General features: G+C 40.8%; 1 protein-coding gene, 1 long non-coding RNA gene and 1 other non-coding gene across 3 annotated transcripts in view; 2 read left to right on the top strand and 1 right to left on the bottom strand.

The window, feature by feature from the left end:
- LOC136373320 (uncharacterized) overlaps positions 1-22,663 on the bottom strand; it is a 447,213-nt gene that overhangs the window by 308,683 nt on the left and 115,867 nt on the right. The gene's annotated exons all lie outside the window — the stretch shown is intronic.
- On the top strand, positions 355-17,832 carry LOC136373387 (PABIR family member 2-like). The gene is made up of 10 exons (XM_066338296.1): positions 355-491; positions 819-897; positions 2,196-2,252; positions 2,628-2,671; positions 2,752-2,806; positions 3,032-3,133; positions 4,396-4,484; positions 5,018-5,082; positions 14,131-14,227; positions 15,262-17,832. Exons 1-10 carry the CDS (start codon positions 376-378, stop codon positions 15,410-15,412), a joined length of 855 nt encoding a protein of 284 aa, XP_066194393.1. The 5' UTR covers positions 355-375; the 3' UTR covers positions 15,413-17,832.
- LOC136373476 (small nucleolar RNA U109) lies at positions 15,040-15,183 on the top strand. The gene has a single exon (XR_010745654.1). It is a non-coding gene; the product is annotated as a small nucleolar RNA U109 (small nucleolar RNA).

The following is a 22,663-nucleotide window of genomic DNA, read 5'->3' as shown; positions in this document are numbered from 1 at the left end:
GCGCATGCGCCTTGCGAGGCGGGCGGTGCTGCCTGCGCCCCGATTCCCGCGCATACGCAGTGCGTGGCTGCGGCGGACGCGGAGCGCGGTCAGCACCGAGGGAAGCAGCGGGAGTGCTTCCACTGCCGCCGCGGGTAGCGGCACCAGCAGTAGCTGCTGGAGGAATTGGCCGCCCCCGGGTTGTCCCCGGGATGCGGCGCTGCTGCGCTGCTGCGGCCGTCCCCCCCGCCGGGCCCGGCGCGCCCCCGGGCTGAGCCCGCGGCGCCGCCCGCGGGGCCTGTAGGGCCGGGGAAGCGGCGGCCCGAGGAGCCGCGACGGCCGTCGGCAGTGAATGGGCGCCGCGGCGGGGCGGGAGAAGCCGGAGCCGCCGCCGCAATGGCTCAGGAGAAGATGGAGCTGGACCTGGAGCTGCCGCCGGGGAGCGCCGCGGCCCCGGGCGACGGCAGCGGCCTGAGGCGGTCGAACAGCGCCCCGCTCATCCATGGGCTCAGGTAAGGGGCCCGGGGGTGTCGGCTCATCGAGCTCCGGGGTCGCCGCTGCCCGCCGGCCTCGCCGCGGGCCTCGACCAGGCCGGGGCTTCCTCAGCGTCTTGTGGATCGTGTCCCTTGCCCCGCGGGGCCGGGGCCACCGGTGCCTCCTTTATGCCCCCTCGGCTCACGGAAGGTGCTCGCCGCGCTCCCAGCGACAGCAGTGCTCCTCTTCAAATAAAATGATGTTTTCAGCGCTCTGGAGCCTGCAGCGTGTCACAGCACTGTGGAGCTTTAAGTAAAGCGCACCCAAACAAGCTGTTCACAAAACTTTGTTTTTTCCCCCTGCAGTGACAACTCCCAGGTGTTTCAGCCTTACGTGTTGCGGACTCGCAGGAACAGCACAACAGTTATGAGCCGTCATGGAATGGTGAGGAATCTTAATCATGTCATGTTTACATACAACAAGGAATAATTGGAGTAGAGAAATGAAGTTAAACTCGATTTGTATTTGTACTAAATATCCTAGCAAGCTTCCAAGCTGCAGAATAAGCATTTTTTCACCCCTAACTGAAACCTATAATGAAATAATACTGGTGTGTTGACTGTGTGTCCCCAAGAAGACAAGAGTAGTTGACATTGTATGTGACTCACCAAATTAAGTCCAGTTTTAAAGTTAACTTAAGCCTGACTGTGTTAGAAGAATAAGATTCTGTCAGAATTAGAAATCATGAAAGGGTATTTTACTTTGTTGTGAAAATGGACGAGGGAGTCACAGTTCTTTGTTGACCTGTTTGACATAGTGCTCTTGTATCACAAAGGCAGAACACTAGACCTCAGAAAATCACTGAAAGAAGAGGAATTTATTTGTTGCTCTCTGTTATAAGTCTGGTAGTGAACACTACTGCAGTTGTTTAACTTTTCAAAGATGTTGCATTTCTTTTTTTCTACTCTCTCTTTGTCAGGTGAGGGATTTATGTGCTCCTTCCACTGAAATTTTTCTGTCTTGTCTGAGGGTAGTGAAGATTAAATATTGCTTTTCTCAAAACCTTAAAGTCCTGATATAAGTTTCCTCTATGTCTTCTGTTCAGGAAAGGTGGCAGGGTTTTTTAATCCAAAGTCTTCTGTTGTGAGATTTCTTAAAAATCCAGAATTTTGGAGCTCATCAGTGTGTATGACATTGGACACATAGCCATCCTGAGTTGGAACTGTTGGCCTATTTATATGTGATGTTAGAGTTCCAGAGAAATTAGATGCATAAAATTGCACACAATTGAAAAATTGCAGAAGTTAAGCTTTAGAGAGTGTTGCTCAAGACTGAGTTGAATCACTGAGATTTCTCCTTTACGATAGCCAGCTGGTTGAGTAAGGGTGCCCTCACAGGAGTTGTCATATCCTGGGTGGTGGGGGACTGTGTAACAATCACAGTTTCATTTGTAGTATCTCCCTTGTCTAAGTGGCATCTGTAGCTATTTGTGTACTTGAGATGCTGAGCAGTATCTGCCTGCAAGTCACATCCATGCCACTTGCTGAGTGAAACAAGGAATTTGTGAGAGTTAAAACAAGTCTTTTGAAGGTCAGTGTTTGCTTTTTTGCAACATTGTTTGTCATCCACATGTAGTTGTGCAGCTCATTTTGAACTCCCTAAGAATGTAGTTGATGGTAAATAGTATGTATGCAAGCAGTTATGTATGATTTAATCATTGTGGCTGTCACTTATTTTTCCAGTTCTTGTCATCATCTCCTATTCGTATTCCCAGCAGCCGACTACATCAGATCAGAAGGGTAAGTGGAGTTTTTATCTGTGTATTCAGTAACAGAATGAAAAGTACTGTATGATATTGAAGTACTTGCACAGTGGAGATTTCTTTCCTATTGAATTTTTCAAGTACTGAAGAAAACTGAATATTTCTTAAGACTTAATTTCAACAGGGAAATGGCCTTGCAAGGCTTATTGTTGTGTTTAAGCTACCTTGCATTTTAGAAGTATTTGATTTAAGAGAAGCAGTGAGCTGGACTGGTGGCTGTCCTGTCTTTCTGTAGTGGTTCTGCTACTCATATTTCAATCCTGATGGCAAATAATGCAATCATGAGTATTACTTGAAGTACCTGTGATGAATCAAATGTTGTGGGAAAACTTACGAAGTTTTTCTCTTGCAGGAGGAAGGAGTGGATTTAATGAACAGAGAAGCAGCACATGAAAGGTGTGTGTTACTGAAACAAGGTGATAAAATAGCCAGAGTTATCCTCTTTGTAGCTACTGATGGGGTTTTTTGTATTCTAGGGAAGTGCAGACAGCAATGCAGATAAGCCAGTCATGGGAGGAAAGCTTGAGCCTGGTAATCTTTTTATAGATGTTTCTTATTTAATTCTACTTTTACACTGAAATGACGAATTTAAGGGAAAGAGAAGAATTAACTGTGAAAATAATTTAAGAGGAATTTAAGCTCATCTGCTTTAGCTACTTTGTGCATTTGACCCAATGACTTTCCATTAGAAGGTTGTGCCTTGGATTTCAAGGTAATGTCCTCGCCAGTGTTAAGTCTGAAACCTTGTATTCACAGAGCGACAATGACTTGGACAAATCTGAGAAATCTTTTTCCCCAAAGAGAATAGACTTCATTCCAGTTTCACCTGCACCTTCACCTACAAGAGGAATAGGAAAGGTAGGATAAGTGAAATACCAAGCTGAGACAATATTTCAGAATTCTAGACCAAACTGAACTGTCAGGATGTGTAACTTCACAAATTGTTCCGTAGTTTAAAAAAACCCTGAACAACACAACTGAACAAGCACCAAAAATGCCAAATCCGTATTTTGTTGGTTTCTTAGAATCAAATGATTGCCATCTGGGAGCCTGCAGAGTTTAAGGATGTTTTCGGTTACTGCTGTTTGTGCAGTGTTCAGGTCGGTTGGGGTTTTGGTTCTAGGGAAGCTGGAAGAGGTCATGAAAATAGTCATGGACAGGATCTCCAGGTGCAGAAGTGGGGGGATTTTGGGGAAGAAGCATCAAAATTGGACTGCAAATCTGTGTGGTGAGAGATGAAAATGTGTCCATTTGTTATGGAAAGGAAGACACAAATGCACTCTGAAGGAGGACTTGGGTGTGTTGAATTCATACTGAAAACTGGTGGCAGATGCCAGAGAAAGAGGTGGATGTTAGATAAACTGCTTTTCCAGTGATGATTGGAAAACTGAAATGTAGCCCAGAGAAACTGGCACCTGGTTTTGAAGATGGGCTGCTTGACTTTGCACCCTCTTGTGATTCTGCTTTTGTACAAAAAAGGAGCAATCTATGTGCTCCTACCAGATTGGTGCATGTAAGAGCCACGTACAAGTGCTGGGTAAACATGTTCCTGGGAAAACACTGATGCTGGCAGCTGGTCCTGTATCTGGAATTCTGACTGTAAAGCACTATCAGATAACTTGACAGAAAGGTTTTTGTGTTTAGCTAGAAGCATTCATGAGCTAAGATCAAATTAGCTGCAGAATCACAGAGCTAAATATCCTGTTTTACTCTGGAATATTGTCAGTTTTCAGGTCAGAGGTATTTTGAGTAAGCTCAACTTGTTTGTTTAACAAGCCCCTTGATAGAAGTAAGTCCTGAGTACTGTACTGCTGTTTCTAAATGTAACAAAGAACAGAAACAATTCTCTTATTTAGAGACCAGTGTCTATTTCAATTTTACTTCTCTTGTGGGTTTCAATTTTAGCTTAATCTGAGCAGAATTGCATGGGCCAGTATGTTTTTGTAAGTTAAAATCTAATACTTGTAAGATTATATTTGGTAATCTGCATAATCTGTTGCTAGCTTTTCTTTAAGAATAAAAAGGGAATAGAAGAAGGGATGTTTGTTTTGGAGAGTGGAGTGTAACAGCTGAGTATTTAAAAGGAAATTCTGAACTATCTTCATTTGAACTTCTTGCAGCAATGTTTTTCACCATCATTGCAAATGTTTGTGAGCAGTAATGGATTACCTCCAAGCCCTATTCCCAGTCCAACAAGGCGATTCTGCAAGTAAGTAATGAGTGTCTGTTGTGCTAACATTGGAATTTAAGACAAAGATTAATTAAAGATGATGTTAAGGCATTAAAAGATACTTCAGTTTTACAACTGCCAAAGCATTGCTACATAAAAATGCTCTGAAAGTTCAGCCTTTACCAATGACAGCTCTATGTGTGTGTGCTCTTATAGAGCATGTGTCAACTTTAAACTAGACTTGATAACTTAAGGGCAAGTTCTCAGGTATTTCAAATTAACTTTGTCAGCAGATTAGTTCTGTATAAATACACTACAAAATTTAGAAAAGGATTGAAATGAAGATGTGATTTACTAAGGGAAGGAGAAAACCTTAGAAAATCTACTAGAACTTTGTGTGGCAGATAATCTGCTCCATTAGGCAGCCTTTATTTGTTATCTATGTATTTAGGTTCCACAAGAATTCCGGTTGTGCAGGAATAGTTTTGAAGACTGCTTCATATGCTAGGGTTGTGTTGATTTGATGCAAATTGGAACCTTTACAGGCCTGACTCTCAGTATTCTCTCTTCAGCAGGAGGAGTCAAAGTCCAATCAACTGTATCAGGCCCAGTGTTCTTGGCCCCATTAAAAGAAAAGGTATCTGTATTTACCTTATCAGATGTTTTAATATGGATGTAGTTTTCTAGCTGGATACATTTTTTTTTGTTATTCTGTAAATATAATGCACTTGTATCCACAGTGAATTGGAATTTGCCAGGCAAAACTCAAAAATACAATGTGAAGTAGCTAGTCTAAAACACAGGAATAAAAAACTTAAAAAACAGCTACTGCTTGACAGAGGCAAACTTTATTGTACATCAAATTAATTGTCAGAGCTTAAGAATGTTCATAACATTCCTACAAGTACCACTGAACAGTGTACACCCTTCAGATCATCTTAGGAATGTTGCTTATCATGCAGTATCTTCTAAACGTAGTACTGAATGTTTTCACTCTGAAAGTTCAGAAGGTAAATGTTTAGAGAAATGGAATAGATCAGTGCCCTTTCCTCCTGAAGGGGGGAAAATGCATTCTTTTCTGGAACTGTTCCATGTTAGAGATTTTCAAGTAACATCCCCAAACAAATCTCCATAGTAGAACTGTAAGAATGAGACATTCTTAAAATATGCCTTCAGATGTGATTATCCTTTCTGCTTTTTTTTTTTTTTTTTTTTTTTTTAAACTTAGGCATTCTTAACTGCACCAAAAACGTAGTTTTATTGTACAAGACTTACATTTAGGCTTTGAGAAAAGTTTTTTTTTTTTTTAGTACTGTTTGTCCTTTCAGATAAAGAACATTGTCTAACTGATATTGATTTGACAGAGGAGAGAGACAGGTTTTCTCATAGATGTCAATTCTATCTTGGCTTTTATTTTCTGTGAATTTTAGAGGCACTAAAATTGAACAAAAGTGTATTAAGCTAAATGATCAATAAGGAATAAATATCCACACTTACACTTTGCACAAATTGTAAAAGCAGTGCAGGTGGAGAGACAGGCTTTTCCTCACCAAATGCATGTGCTCCCATCTTTTACAAAGTGGAGATGCAAGTTTTCCTTTTCTTACTTGAAATATCAAGGAATTTTCAAAATGCTGCTTAATTTTGAAACATCACATCCATTTAAATGAACTTACTTTCTTTTCCTAAATATGTGGTCCTGTTTTTTTCTGAATTTTAGCAGTAGATTTATAGTAGGAGAAGGAAAGCCATGAACTGAAGAACTTTTCACTGCCATAGGGAATTAGTGCTGGTGGACTCTGCAATGTGTTGTAGCAGTGCAGATTTGTCTCTGGAATTTAAGGGGCAAAAGTGTTACCTAAATTGGCATTTTGTTCATTTTTCTGCAAGACCAAGTATTTTATAAATGTTTTTGCCCATTCTGCTTGCTAGAAGCAATTATTCCTTGCCTTAAGACAGGTATGTATCCCTGTGGGCTGAAGGAAATGAAACTTTTGAAAGTTACCAGTCTTCTATAAAATGTAGCAGTGTGATTCTGTTGCAGAATGTATAGACTGGTTTGCTATAATGCTTAACCTCTGTCAGGTTTTCAAACTGACTCTGCAACTACTGCAAAGTGTAGGTAAAAGCCAGAAAAATGATTACCATTTCATGCTTTTTTTTTTTATTTTATTTTTTTTTTCCCAAAGTAAGAATGAAAATATACTGTAGGTGAGAGTTTTTTTTTTTTTTTTTATATATACAAGTTCATGATATTTTCAAATGTCTGTTGTGGAGCAGCTATTAGTGAGCCAGCTCGTTCTCATGGCAGATTATACTAAACAGATTACATGAATTCTCCCCATCATATTTAATCTCTTAATGTCTGTAGATGATTACAGGTACAAAGACGGCCTGATCCATGATGAGTAAGTGGAAATGCTTCCACATGACAGATTTATTCCATTCAGCTTTCCTGTAAAAGTGTACCCATGCATCAGAATTTGTTGTACAGGAGAGGGTGAAACTGAACCCTGCTGTGACTTGGTTTAGGGTAAATTTGGGAGGAAACCTCTGAATGGGGTTTTTTTGGAGAGTAAACTCAAACGATTTGTCTTTTTAGTCGGTCCGGGAAAAAGAATTTTTTTAGAGAAAAGTGGAAAAAACTATTTATTTAACAAACAAAATGCCTACAAGCATGAGGAATGAAAAAATATGAAACAATAAAATTTCTCACTGCTCTGAAGAGAGATGGCAAAACTGAGGAAATCTTTGCCAGGAGTTAGCTCAGCTCTCTCAGTCTTTTATCAGTCCCAGTTCTTTTGGCACTGGAAAATGCTGAGGTTCAGGCCTCGGTGGGCTGCAGGTGCAAGATTCCGGTCTTCTTCTGGGATTTTAGTTCAGAGCAGATTTAAACAATTTAAAGGAAAAGGAAAAAAAAAAAAAAACAGTTCAGGAAGCTTATTTGTTTCAGTTAGCTAAACTAACTAGAAGGGAAAAAACCCCTTATTTTTGTCCGCTGTCTGTGTATTTGATGAATACACTGTTTCTAGGCAGAGAAAAAGAAGAATGCGGAGGAGTGAACACTGTTTTTTCAAAAACAAACTGTGCACTTCTTCTTTCCCTGCTTTATTTTTAGAACTAGTTTTAAAGGTACAGAACACAACATACAGCACACACAGAACAGATGACTGGGGATACAGGCGTCCTAGTCACCCCAGGACATTCCACTCCTTATTACTATATTGTTAACCTACTAAAACTAATTGAATTCTAACTCTACAAACGCATACATTATATATGCATATATCTGTATAAAAATAATATACAGTTATATACAGACAATGGTAGTGAAATTCAACAAAAAGTGGTATTTATATGTTGTTCTTATTCAATAATCAGATTTCTTTGAGGTACACATCGTGTTGTTTTATCTTTTTGCATTATTCACTATGTGTAACTTGGTTCTTTAGCAAAGACAATCCCACGAATGGGTTTGTCTGTATTTGAGGCAGAATTGATTTAAATTGTTTTCTTTAACGTTTTTTACATGTACTGTAGGGATTTTATTTTCTTTTACTGTATGCAGGAGCTCAGACTGGGTAGGGCTTGTTCTGTTGGTGAAACTTTAGGTGTTAACTAACTAGGTGGTCTTTGATAGATGTTGCTTTTAATTTTTGGAAGATTTTTTAATTTAATGTTTTTAAAGTGGTTTTTAATAGTTTATTGTATTTTTTTTACTTTTTTGGCAGCTGGTGTATGGTAGGGGATATGGTATACTTACTTAATTTTATGTTTTTTAGCTCAGGCTTTGATAATGTTATTTTTGAAATTAGTTTTGTTGTTTGACTCAATTTTTTCAGGGGTCCTATGCTTCTACAGGACTTGTTTTTTAAGGCTTAGGATGGTGTTTTGAGCAGTAGTGTGAGGCACAGGATAGGTCTCTAGCCATCCTGTGGTGGTTTCTACTATTGTGAGTACGTAGTGTTTGTTTTGGCGTGTCTGGGGTAGTGTAACATAATCAATTTGCTAGGCTTTTTCATACTTATATTTGGACTATTGTCTACTATACTACAGGGGTTTCACTTTTTTGGCCTGTTTGATTGTAGCATATGTGTTACAGTTATGGATAACGTGAGAAATACTGTTTATGGTTAAATTTACTTTTCGGTTTTGTGCCCACTTATAGGTGGCATTTTTGCCCTGATGACCTGAGACATCACGGGCCTATCAAGCTAGGAATAACTCTTTCTTGTGATGCTAATTTAAGTTTATTTTTGACACTTTTATTTTTGTAGCTTGATTTACTTGCTCGTTGTTTTGATGCTTTTCATTAGTTTTGTTTTTGGGGATATGGGTATCTACATGGTGGACTTTTACAGGTAGCTTCTTTATTTTGGTAGTGATGTCGTTTTACTTTTTAGCAGTCTAAATTGTTTTTTTTTCTTTATGTTGCCAATTAGCTTTTTTTTACCTTTTTAATTATTTCTACGGAGTATTGGCTACTATTCATTAATTGGTGTAGAGGCAGTTTTGGCTACTTTTCTTTTTCAGTAATGTTTAGAGTTAATTTAATGGTTTTGAGTTCAGCAAGCTGGCTTGACTTAGGTTTTTTTTTAGTGGTTTGTGTGACTTGTCGTGTGGGGCTTCATACGGCTGCTTTTCACTTGCGGTTCATTCTCACAATGTGACAGGAACTGTCAGTGAAAAGAGCGTAGCATGTTTCTTCTGCTGGCAGTTGGTTGTATGGTGGAGCTTTTTCAGCATGTGTTACTTGCTCTAGTTTTTTTTTTCATTAGTAAGAATAAAGTTTTTATTTTTAGGCTAATTTGTAATTATTTTTCAAAATTCCAGGGTGATTTAGGTTTTTAATACGGGTGTGCTGTGTGATGAGAGCAATTTACTTACTTCATGTGGTATGGTGGGTAGAGGGAGTTTTTGCTTTGAACATCCACCCCAGCACCGGTAGTTGGGGTGTTAGGAGGAGTTGTGTTTCAGTGTTTATTACTTCTGAGGCAGCTTGGACTTTTTTATAGGCTGCTAATTTTTTTTTTTGTTGTTGTTGGAGTGTAGTTGGCTTCAGACTCTGTAACTTTGGCTCCAGAATCTCAGTGGTTGGCTTTGCGGGTTTTTTAGGTACTTTTTGCTAAAGGCTCCAGGACAGATTATGGTTTCTGGCTGCAGAGTACATTTTTTACATCTGATTTTGTCCTGACTGGGCCAAGGGCTACTGCGTGAGCGATTTTCTGTTTGGTCTGGGTAAAGTGGAAAGTGTTTTTTTTTGTGGGTAACTAGGTAGAGAGGGCTCATAATTTGGCTGTACTCAGGAATGTGCATTTTTTAAAAGTCTATGGCGTCTATGAAAGCTTGTGTTTTCTTTTTGTTGATTGGTGGAGACATTCTTGTTGATGACATCAGTGGGAATCTGGCGCTGTTTATTTTTTTTACTTAATTCTCAGGAATTGTATTTTTCGAGAAGGTCTTTTAATTTTGTTTTTCTTGATAGTAAAATCAGCTTTCAGGAGAATGTGGATAATATTTTTTTTTTCCAAACACTTCAGCTGCAGTGTTCTTTCACACAATGATGTCCTCAATGTATTGCAGATGTTCTGGAGCCTTACTTTTTTTAGTACAGTCTGAATCAGTTTATGGCAGATGGTAGGACTGTGCTTCCACCCCTGGGGCAGTTGGTTTTAGGTGTAGTGCACACTTTTCTATGTAAAGGCAAACTGAGGCTTGCATTTTGCTGTTAAAGGAATGGAGAAAAACGTATTGGTAATTTTAACAGTGGTATATTACTTTGCTGCTTTGGACTCCAGCTCATACTGGAGTTTTAGCATGTCTGGTACGGTTGCGCTCAATGGTGGTATTATTTCATTCAAGGCTTGATAGTTCACAGTTAATTTTTATTCTTTTTTAGATTTATGCACAGGCTAGATAGGGCTGTTGAAGGGTGAGTAGGTTTTGCTGATTACTTTTTGGCTTTTCAGCTCACATTATTTTGTGGATGGGGATTACAGTATTTTGAGTTGTTCTGTACTGTCGGCAATGCACTGTGGAAGTGGTAATTGGTACTTGTTGCTCTTCCCCCTTCAGAAATTTTACAGCAGATGGGTTATCTTATAGTCCAGGCAAGGTGTTCAATCACTTAACATCTTCTGTTTTTACAGTTGCTATTTCAAATGCTTATTTGAGTCTTTTTTGGTCTTTGAAATATTCGTTTTGGAGGAAGTCTATACTTAAAATGCATGGGGCTTCTGGGTCAGTTACAATAGGGTATTTCTTTTATTTATTTTTAATTAGACTAACATTAGTTTTTTACTAAAGTAAAATCTTGTTATTTTTTTGTTACACCAGCAATAGAAACAGATTTTTCTTTTACATGTCTTGATGGGAGCACTGTGCACCATTGTCAATCAAGGCTTTATATTGTTGTGGTTCTGATGTGTCAGGACAATGAATCTACACAGTTTAAAAAATATGGTTTTCTTTAATTTTTACTTGACTAGAGGCAGAGTCTCTCTAAGCTTGATTATCTGTATCTGGAGTTACGTTTTTCTTAGTGGAACTTTTTTTCTGAGTTTTGCTGTCTAATAATTTACGCAGTTGTGTTAGATCATTAGTAGATTTTTTTATCTTATTTCTTTGTCTTTTTTACAGTTACGTAGGAGGGACTACAGCTTACTTTGTGGGATACCCCCTCTTTTTTTATCTGGGGAACATCTGCGTTTGGTGCTAGAACTTTTGATCTGCACTGTTGAGATTTGGAGAAAGCTTTTTTAATTTTTTTAATTTTGTTTTTTAGTGTATGGTGATTCTCTTTTATTTTGCCTTTTAATTTTTGCAGATGGGTTTCTACAGATGTGATTCTGGTATGTGTTGGGCTATGCACGGCATCTCCATATGTTTGAAGGTTTTTTTGCCCTATTCAGTACGCTTTCCTCCATGTCATCTCGTTTCATTATTGTTAAAGCAGAAGAGTATTTTTGTGGCCCAAGTTGTATAAGTTTTTGCTACATCACGGCTGTACATGGTACCAAGTCTGGGTGTACATGGTACCAAGTCTGGGTTTTTAGTGTTTAGGTCAACTGAGAAGACAATTTCTGCCACTGCCATTCTTCTTAAGCGTTGAATTTTTTGTTTTATGGTCTTCTACTGGGTTTGCTGCATATAGAGATTGTCTGCACACAGATATCTTTGTGCCACACTTCCTAGGACTTGTTCCTAGAGACTGCAAGGGGTAGCCTCCCTCATAATTTTTTGGTTAATAATTGGATTATGTGACAGGGAGCTCAAATGCTTTGCTTCAGTGTTGTTCAGAATTGTAGTTTTGTTTGCAGCATTTTAAAGACGGACTAATTAATTAATTATGGATTTATCTGGTCATCAAGTGTAATCTTTTTTTAGGCCTCGAAGTTCCTTCAGGGAAAAGGACTCAAATAGTGGCTCCTGATCTTGTGCCAGCTGGTTGGGCTCTTAGTCTTGTGCTAGTTGATTGCACTCCTGATTTTGTGTCAGTTGGTTCGACTTCTGATTGGGTGTCGTTGGGAGGCATTGAGGGTCCTTCACCTGCATCATCATCCACTGGTCGATCACTTTTTTGTGGGTGCTTCTTTGCCCCAGTGACTGCCAGTGTCTTAGACTCACTGTCTGGTTCAGCTGCTATTTGAGGGACTGGGATAGCTGCTGATTTATCTCGCTGCCCCCCGCCTTTATTTGCTGCTTTACTTTATCTAGCAGTGTGTGGTAAGCATATGCCAGGGCCTAGCTTATTGCAATAATCTTTTTTTCTTTAGAATTATTTTGGCACTTCTTTTTTAAGTATTTCTCCACCTCAGCTGGGTTCTGAATCTGTTTACATGGAAAGTCACAGGCTATAAGGTCAGAAAATTCTTTCAGGGTTTGGCCCATATTCTCCCATTCTCCACACTACACAGAATTCTTCACACTTCAGTCTACTTCTGGGTCAGCAGTTTCATCAGCCCTTCTGGAAATCTTAATCCTCACTCTAGAGAAGCTGCATACAATATAGAGGAAGCTTACCAGATGAAAAAAACAGGAAGATGGTATTTTTAATATTCAGGGGACACTGAACATTCCCCCAAAGTGATGTAACCGATTCAAAAGATAAGAGGGACAGGAAAGACTAAAAAGCTTCATCCCCTATTCTTCTAACTAAGTGGATGCAATTATTTATAAATCCCCAAAACATGCTGCTGGAACTAGGACGCATGGTAGGATGAAGAAACCATAAACCAAACATACCTGGCACAAATTCCAGTACTTTCATAAACTTTCTATAAATCATGATCACTGAGCCCAACAAAATATCAATCTTAATTTGTGCACCTCTAGCATAAAAGCTATGTGTTAGGGACAACACTGGAGGTAATTCCGGATAAGAAAACAAACCTAGGGACCAGAAAGGTATTAAAATCTCAAAGAAACCTAGGGAACAGAAACACAGCAAGGACTCTATTCCAAGAGACATTAGGAATTCAAAGAGCAACATGGATGGCTACTGACTACTTTATACCCACACAAAGTACAACCAAAATGCAATCAATAATCAATACAGGTTTTTTCCACTCTCTCATGCCCCATGTTAGGCACCAATAAAGTGTATTGTCCTGGTTTAGGGTAAATTTGGGAGGAAACCTCTGAATGGGGTTTTTTTGGAGAGTAAACTCAAATGTCCGCTCCCCTTAGCCGGTCCAGGAAAAATAATTTCCTCAGAAAAAAGTGGAAAGAACTATTTATTTAAAAAACAAAATGCCCACAAGCATGAGGAATGAAAAAATATGAAACAATAAAACTTCTCGCTGCTCTGAAGAGAGATGGCAAAACTGAGGAAATCTTTGCCAGGAGTTAGCTCAGCTCTCAGTCTTTTATCAGTCCCAGTTCTTTTGGCACTGGAAAATGCTGAGGTTCAGGCCTCGGTGGGCTGCAGGTGCAAGATTCCGGTCTTCTTCTGGGATTTTAGTTCAGAGCAGATTTAAACAATTTAAAGAAAAAAAAAAAAAAAAAAAAAACAGTTCAGGAAGCTTATTTGTTTCAGTTAGCTAAACTAACTAGAAGGGAAAAAAAACTTATTTTTGTCCGCTGTCTGTGTATTTGATGAATACACTGTTTCTAGGCAGAGAAAAAGAAGAATGCGGAGGAGTGAACACTGTTTTTTCAAAAACAAACTGTGCACTTCTTCTTTCCCTGCTTTATTTTTAGAACTAGTTTTAAAGGTACAGAACACAACATACAGCACACACAGAACAGATGACTGGGGATACAGGCACCCTAGTCACTCCAGGACAAGCAGTCATTCTTATTTTCGTAATCACAATTTTAAACTTCATATTTTGACTTGTCAGTTACCTCATCTCAGCTGTTTACTTAAAACTAAGTCATGGTAATTAGTTTGCTTTAGATTATTTTGTCTGGTTGCAGTACAAGTAGTAAGTTTTATGTCTTTGAGATCATTGTAGCCCCTCAGATACTGCTGAAGTTTTAGCTAAGGATGGACTGGATGGTCTAACAACAGCTATCATCAAATTAATGTCTTAGCCAGGTGCTTGGTTAGCTGAATTAGAGAATTCGTGTTATGAATGCAACCTTGGAGTGTTGTAGGTTAAACCTCTCTTTTACAGCAGACAAATATTAAATGGATATTCCAGAGACTCAAGTGAGTTTGATTATTTACACTTTTCCTTAGGTGAAATGGAGACTGAAAGTCAGCCAAAGAGACTTTTTCAAGGAACAACCAACATGCTTTCTCCAGATGTTACACATCTGACAGATCTCAGCTCATGGTAAAATATTTCATGTGCCCTGAAATGCCAAACCAGGGAATGTGCATTTATCACAAGTTTTCTAGTTTTGTTTTTTTTTCCAGGAAAAAATACATTGTGTGTATCTTGCAGATGTGTATTAATGGGTGCGATCCTGTGGTAGTGTCCTGTGACAATGGTCCTCCTTTGATCCATTTATCCTGAACAGACTCTAGCCTAGATTTTCTGTATCAAAGCTTTTACACTGAATATAATTGTTACAAAATCCCTGCTGATTCATAAGCAAAGTTACTTTGCTTCATCATTACAATATATTGTAGGCAGTGGTCAGTGTCTGTGGCGCTTTGCTGAATACTTAGAAAATGTGTGTGAGTACTTAATTGTTCTTGTCCCTAAGTTCATGATTTTTAGTTATCTTTCTTTATTACAATCATAAAATACCAAGGGGTTTTTTTGTGTTCAGTCAGATACTAAGTATTCAAAAATATCAGCTGTTATTATTGTAATTTCGGTTTTCCTAGAGACTTGAAACTGCCTAGATGGTTTTTTTCCATGTTGCTTCCCCCTAAATTGCAAAAGCATTAGTTTATGTGCCCTCTGGGATCTTGTATCTGGACTTCAAAATCCAAACACAGGAATTCTGTGAGGAAAAATAGGTCTCAGTCTTGCTTTGAGTAGTGCCATGTTAAAGAGCATACCAGCTAATTAATGACATCTTTGCTGCTTTGCTGATTAATTTATTATTTTTCCTTTACTATAAGCTTTTAAAGTTTTATACTTATTTGTTGTCACCTCCTTTCTACATCTGATTAAAATCAGCTTCATAATTTATCCTGCATGTTAAAAAAACCCAATAATTCTGCTCTTCATTCCCATGAGGAGCATGAATACCTCTAACATGCTACAGAAAACAAGGAGTTTTCAGGGTTGCCAGTCTTGCAGTAAAGACTGAGTGGTAGTATAGGTCTCCTACAAGTCCTGTCCAAGGGGGAAGCACATCAGCTTTGTTCAGAGCCTCGTGCCCCTGCACTAAAGGACCTTTGCCCTTTCCGCAGCCTGTCCTCGGATATTCTCGACAGGAGTAGCAGCAGTGTTGGCTCTTCCTCTGATTCTCTGACTAAAGGCAGCATCACCACGGAGTCTCCAGTGACCTGCTCCAACTCCTGCTCCTCGTTCATTCTGATGGATGACTTCTCACCCAAGTGACTTTACCAAGTCCTGAATCAGTGCCTGACTGTGCTGTCCCCTTCCTGTACACTCATACAGAGAAACGAACTCTGATCCTTGAACCATTCATATGAGGTTTATTAAAAGGAAAAATTGTTGTTACTGTAATCTTTGGCTACTTTCCAGTGATTTTTTTTTTTTTTTTAATTTATCCATTTAATGGACATTGTAGACCATATTAATGTCTGGTTTTGCGAATTTATCTTTTAAGCAAGATGTCTGCTGATATTATACTAACTTTTGCTTTCAGGAACTTGCATACAGTTTTAGATTTAAGGAATAGGTATCTACCTATTAGTGTTGCAGTTTTTAGGAATGTACTTCTATCATTATCGTGGTCGTTATGTCTAGGGAAATAACTTGGTTTGGAAGGATTTGAAAATACTAATTTACTCTCTGGCACTTCTACTATTAACTAAAATTATTCTTGCTTTTATTTTTTTTCTAGTCACTAGCCTCAAATTCCTTTATGGAAGGGAGAAAAAAAATATTTTATTTTCTTAGTGCTGCTAGTCATTTTTATGAATTAATTTACAGAAGACTGCATTGGGTGTGGAAATCTCACTCTATTACATTAAACTAAAATCCCCACAGCAAAATAACTAATTACTATCACTTTTCCCATCAGTGAAGAAATAATAATACTCTACAAACATGATTAAATTAGCTGCATAGTTCTCTTCCCAAAATATTTCTCCTAGAGACTGTATGAAATAAGGTCATTATTCAGCAAGATTTGGCCAGGAAAAATTACTCCGCACCTCGATCGAAGACATACAGTGCCGATAACTAAGTTAATTAAACTACTGTGTAGGAGAACCATGTATGGCACCATCGGTGTCTCCTGTGGCATTGAGGTCATAAGTATTTTTGTGCCTTAGGGGACATTGTTAAAAAATTACAGAATGTAAACCAGAGGGGTGGGTGGGGAAAGTCCTTTGTGTACAGCTTGTTTATAAAGTGCTTACCCAAGTCTGTCGGTGATGCTGCTTCCCTTAGTGTTCTTTTCCAAGGTGTGGAGGTGCTGGGGGCAGCCCTAGCTCCCAGAGGCAGCCAAGGTTGAGACCCTTTGCAGCTGCTCTGGGCAGAGTTTGTCCTTTTGTTGGTCATGAGCAGAGCAAGCACCTCAGCCAATGTTCTATTCCTAAGGAAAGGGTTTGGATTGGATATGAGCTCTGCAAGTTGCTTGGTGAAGGAGTTCTCTCTGAGCTCTGAGTAGTCTTGATATAGTATCTTGGTCAGTCTGAGGTAGGAGCAGATATTTTACTTTTTAAAGACTATAATGGGGCAAAATAAATTTGTTTGTAATCTACTGTGTTATGCTATTTATTATTTATAACTCTGTAAAAAGTCTGTGGTGATGAATTATAGTATTTTTTTATGACTGAATAAGTTTTTTATGTTCAGTAATTGCTGACTGGTTTGTATTTAATATGCAACACTGTCTGGCAGAATCATAAGCTTCCATTTTTGAATGTTTGTAACATAAATGCTTTTGTTACCTGAAAGTACAACTTGTGATCTTTCTGAAAGAAAATAGCACTGAATTTAAAGTAAGATTATGTCCTTTAGATGTGAGCACAATCTCTGGCAATACTGTCTGGCTAAAAGGGGAGGGGGAGAACCATAGTTTTTTCTGTTCTGAAGAAGCCATTGGGTATCCAGAAGACATGTACATACCAGATTATTTTTAAAAGTGTTTCCATTAAATTGTAAGAAGTACCAGAATAGGCCAACAGTGTCACTATTATTTGTATGATCATTTCCACCTGTGGAGAATTAGTTCCCCACTTCAAATAAATGTGCATATTGTAAAATATTGTTCATTGGCGCCATTTTTAAATGAGCTCTACAGTATTGAATGTTAATTTTGTTTCTATATGCACAGTGCTATTTCTTGAATTTTTGATGTCTTATGTCACTTAATTTTTTTTTTATATTCATGCCTGTATCTTCTCTGCCTACTTGGTGCTTAAAGAAGGCTGCTTTTCCATTTGCAAAATATTGATAAACAGTCTGTGATAAAATCCAACCCTGTTACCTGTGCCCCAGTTCCCTTCCACCGTGCTTTTACTGATACTGTGATTTAGAAATCTGAACGAGAGGGTGGCAGGAGGGAGAAACCTATTGCATGCTTTCTTAAACCTGAGAAGAGCAGAGCTATTGCTTATTTTTGGCTGATTTACCTGTACAGTTGATGTATTTCAGATTTGTTTGTTAGTGAAGAGTCCTGACCTGAGTGCTGACCTCTGTAAACATTCGAATGTAAGCTGCATAAAGCGAGCGCACAAATAGTCACTCTTGATACAGCAGTTTTTTGTAGTGTTCTGGCTATTCTCCAGTCTTGGAAGGTCTTGTAAAAGACATTGCTCTTTTATAAAATATATGCGTAATGCACACACTTGCTGTGTCGTTTCAGAACAAATGGATGTTGCTGTGTAATAGGCCCAAGGTACGCCCAGGTTCTCTTTCACACTTGTGGTTTTGAAAACAAACCAAGTAAGAGGCTCTAAGTCAGAAATAAAATTTAATGAGAAGAAAAGGAAAATAAAATAGAATAAAATAAAATAAATACAAAAAGAAAAACCAGTGACAGAGTCAGAATACAACCTGATCAGGGTGATGGAAACAGTCCAGACGAGGTGGTCTTCCTGAAACAGAAATCTTGTAGAAAGGTCTGATAGCTCCTGTCCTCTGGGAATCCAGTGGGTGAGGGCTGCTTCTACTGTCCCAAATCCCAGCTTATATCCATGTGAGAATGCTTAGCTCTTCCCCATGGGCGGAGCATCTCACAATGGGATGATGAGTCATGGAAGAGGGCCTTAATGGCCCATTAAAGAGAGAGATAACTCCCGGAGTTATCTCTGAGTCATGCAAAAGGCATTGATGGGCCATTAACTGAAGATGGTGGTAGAATACATCCTAAACTACAACCCAGGACAATCCACCCCTTATTCTATTACCATCTACAACATGCCTAAATCAATACATTCTTACAGACGAATGCATATATACATACAGAATGAAACCTTACACACTGCTCTCACTTAAAATTAAGTCTCCCTGTGGTACACAACGGGTTTCTTTATTTTTCTGCATTACCCACCAAGTGTAGCCAGGTCCTTGAGCAAAGACAATCCCATGGACGGGTCGGCCTTTGCCTGAAGTGGGATTAATCCAAACACTCTTCCTTAAAATGCCCTTCATGTGTACCACAGGAACTTTGTTTCCACCCACTGTGTGTAAGGATTCAGACTGGGCAGGACCACCTCGATTGATAGACCCTCGGGTGTTAACCATCCATGTGGCTTTGGCTAAGTTTAGTTTCCAATTCTTGAAGGTTTTCCCACCAAGTGCCTTCAGGGCAGTCTTTAATAGTCTGTTGCACCGTTCAACTTTCCCGGCAGCTGGTGCATGATAAGGAATGTGGTATATCCATTCAGTACCATGTTCTCTAGCCCAGGTGTTTATAAGGCTGTTCTTGAAATGGGTCCCATTGTCTGACTCAATTCTCTCAGGTGTGCCGTGTCTCCACAGGATTTGTTTTTCAAGGCCCAGGATGGTGTTCCGGGCAGTGGCATGAGGCACAGGGTGGGTTTCCAGCCATCCAGTGGTGACTTCCACCATGGTCAGCACGTACCGCTTTCCTTGGTGTGTTTGGGGAAGGGTGATATAGTCAATTTGCCAGGCTTCCCCATACCTGTACTTCAGCCATCGTCTACCATACCACAGAGGCTTCATTCGCTTGGCCTGTTTGATTGCAGCGCAGGTTTCACAGCTGTGGATGACCTGTGAGATGCTGTCCATAGTGAGGTCCACCCCTCGGTCACGGGCCCATCGATATGTTGCATCTCTTCCCTGATGACCAGAGGCATCATGGGCCCAGCGAGCTAGGAATAATTCTCCCTTGTGCTGCCAGTCTAGATCCACTTGTGATACTTTCACCTTGGCAGCTTTGTCTACTTGCTCGTTGTTGCGATGCTCCTCATTAGCCCGGCTTTTGGGTATATGCGCATCTACATGTCGAACCTTTACAGTCAGCCTTTCTACTCGGGCGGCGATGTCTTGCCAAATGTCAGCGGCCCAGATGGGTTTTCCTCTGCGCTGCCAATTGGCCTTTTTCCAGCGATTCAGCCATCCCCACAGAGCATTAGCTACCATCCATGAGTCAGTGTAGAGATAAAGCCTCGGCCACTTTTCTCGTTCAGCAATTTCTAAAGCCAGCTGGACAGCTTTAAGCTCTGCAACTTGACTCGATCCACCTTGTCCTTCGGTAGTTTGTGCAACTTGTTGTGTGGGGCTCCATGCTGCAGCTTTTTATTTCCGGTTAGCTCCTACAATTCGGCAGGAGCCATCAGTGAACAGAGCATAACCTCTTTCAGTCTCCGATAGCTCATTATATGGTGGGGCTTCCTCAGCACGTGTTACTTGCTTTTCTCCTTCTTCTTCTTCAGATGATAATCCAAAAGTTTTACCTTCCGGCCAGTTTGTTATAACTTCCAGAATCCCAGGGCGATTTGGGTTTCCAATGCGGGCGCACTGTGTAATGAGGGCAATCCATTTGCTCCATGTGGTATCGGTGGCATGATGCGTGGAAGGAACCTTTCCCTTAAACATCCACCCCAGCACTGGTAGTCGGGGTGCCAAAAGCAGCTGTGTTTCAGTGCCAATCACTTCTGAGGCAGCTTGAACTCCTTCATAGGCGGCCAAGATCTCTTTCTCTGTGGGAGTGTAGTTGGCCTCGGAGCCTCTGTAACTTCGGCTCTAGAATCCCAATGGTCGGCCTCGAGTCTCCCCAGGCACTTTCTGTCAATGGCTCCAAGACACACCATTGTTTCCAGCTGCGGAGTGAGCACATTCCTCACATCTGGTCCCGTCCTGACTGGGCCTAGGGCTACTGCATGAGTAATCTCTTGCTTGATCTGAACAAAAGCTTGTTGCTGTTCAGGCCTCCAGTAGAAATCGTTCTTCTTGTGGGTCACCAAGTAGAGAGGGCTCACGATCTGACTGTACTCAGGAATGTGCATCCTCCAAAAGCCTATGGCACCTAGGAAAGCTTGTGTTTTCTTTTTGTTGGTAGGTGCGGACATGGCTGTGATCTTGTTGATTATCTCTGTGGGGATTTGGCAACGACCATCTTGCCATTTGACCCCCAAGAACTGGATTTCTTGAGCTGGTCCTTTAACCTTGCTTCTTTTAATGGCAAAACCAGCTTTCAGCAGAATTTGGATAATTTCCTCTCCTTTCTTGAAGACCTCCCCTGGTGTATTCCCCCATATGATGATGTCATCAATGTACTGCAGATGCTCTGGAGCCTCACCCTTTTCCAGTGCAGATTGGATCAGTCCATGGCAGATGGTGGGGCTGTGTTTCCACCCCTGGGGCAGTCGGTTTCAGGTGTACTGCACGCCCCTCCAGGTGAAGGCAAACTGAGGTCTGCACTCCGCTGCCAAAGGAATGGAGAAGAAGGCATTGGCGATATCAATGGTTGCATACCACTTTGCTGCTTTGGACTCCAGCTCGTACTGAAGCTCTAACATGTCTGGCACAGCAGCGCTCAGTGGTGGCGTGACTTCATTCAGACCACGGTAATCCACTGTCAGTCTCCATTCTCCACTGGACTTACGCACCGGCCAAATCGGGCTGTTGAAAGGTGAATGGGCTTTACTGACCACCCCTTGGCTTTCTAGTTTACGGATCATCTCATGTATGGGAATCACAGAGTTTCTGTCTGTGCGGTATTGCCGATGGTGTACTGTTGCTGTAGCAATTGGTACTTGTTGTTCTTCAACTTTCAGCAGTCCCACAGCAGAGGGGTCATCTGAGAGACCAGACAAAGTATTCAACTGTCTGATGTCTTCTTTCACCACTGCGGCTATTTCAAAAGCCCAACGATATTCTTTTGGATCTTTGAAATATCCATTCCTGAGATAGTCTATGCCGATGATGCATGGGGCCTCTGGGCCAGTTGCGATGGGGTGTTTTTGCCACTCGTTCCCAGTTAAACTCACTTCGGCCTCTAATACAGTCAGTTCCTGGGACCTTCCTGTTACTCCTGTAATAGAAATGGGTTCTGTTCCTACATACCTTGATGCATCATGGTACATTGGGCCCCAGTGTCAACCAATGCCGTATATTTTTGTGGGTCAGATGTGCCAGGCCATCGGATCCACACAGTCCAGTAGATCCGATTGTCTCTTTCCTCTTCCTGGCTAGAGGCAGGGCCCCCCTATTCCTGGTCATCGCATACGTTGTTCTCTTCCTGTAAATGTGTTGCTGAGGTCCTTTCAAGAGGATCAGTCATATCATCATTCCTGTACCGTCTGGAGTTCTGTGCACGAGACACCGGAGCAACACTGATTCTAGAGGAGCTTTTTGTGGTAGGCGTTTCTCTTTTCAGTTCACGTACCCGGGCTGCTAAGGAGGAAGTGGGTTTTCCATCCCACTTGTTCATATCTTCTCCATGCTCCCGAAGAAAAGACCAAAGGTTACCTCGGGGTGTGTATCCTCTCTCCCTGGCTGGGGGACGCCTGCTCCTAATCGCAGAGACTCTCGTCGGCTCTGGTGAGATACCGTAAATTTTTTCCTTAAGTTCTTTTTTCAGTTTCTGATGGCCTTCTTCAATTAGGTTCCTGACTTGCTCAGCCAGTCTTGTTTCCACAGATGAGACATGGGCACAAACTGGGGCGGTGACAGTGTCCTTGTAAATCCTTAGTTTATTAGCCAGGACACCCACCTTGTCCTCACCTTCTCTCCATTGCAGTGTTGCCAGATAACGTGAGTACATCTCTGGTCCAAGCCGTGCAAATCTCAACCACATCCATGATGTGCACTGGACATCATCTGGGCTCTTAGGAAATCTCTCATCTTCTGCAAAAATGATCTCCAGCACAGCCAATTCCCTTAGGCATCGGATACCTTGTTTTATTGTGTTCCATTTTCTTTGGTGCACTAGGAGGTCTTCTTTATAAAGGTATCTGTCTTTCACACTTGTTAGCAGTCACTGCCAGAGGCTGAGAGTTTCTTGGGTTTTTCCAATTCCCTGGTCAATGACTACATCCTGGGACAGTGATCCTAGTTGCCTGGCCTCAGTTCCATCCAGAATGGTGTCATTGGCTGCAGCATCCCAGATGCGGAGCAGCCAGGTGAGGATGGACTCATTGGTCTGGCGGGTGAATTCCCTTCGCAGGTCACACAGCTCACCCAGAGATAGAGAGCGGGTGATGATCT

Source organism: Sylvia atricapilla, chromosome W (genome assembly GCF_009819655.1).
Source record: "Sylvia atricapilla isolate bSylAtr1 chromosome W, bSylAtr1.pri, whole genome shotgun sequence".
NCBI classification, from domain to species: Eukaryota; Metazoa; Chordata; class Aves; order Passeriformes; family Sylviidae; genus Sylvia; species Sylvia atricapilla.
Note: the sequence above shows the minus strand (reverse complement) of the source record. Positions and strands in the feature narration are given on the sequence as shown.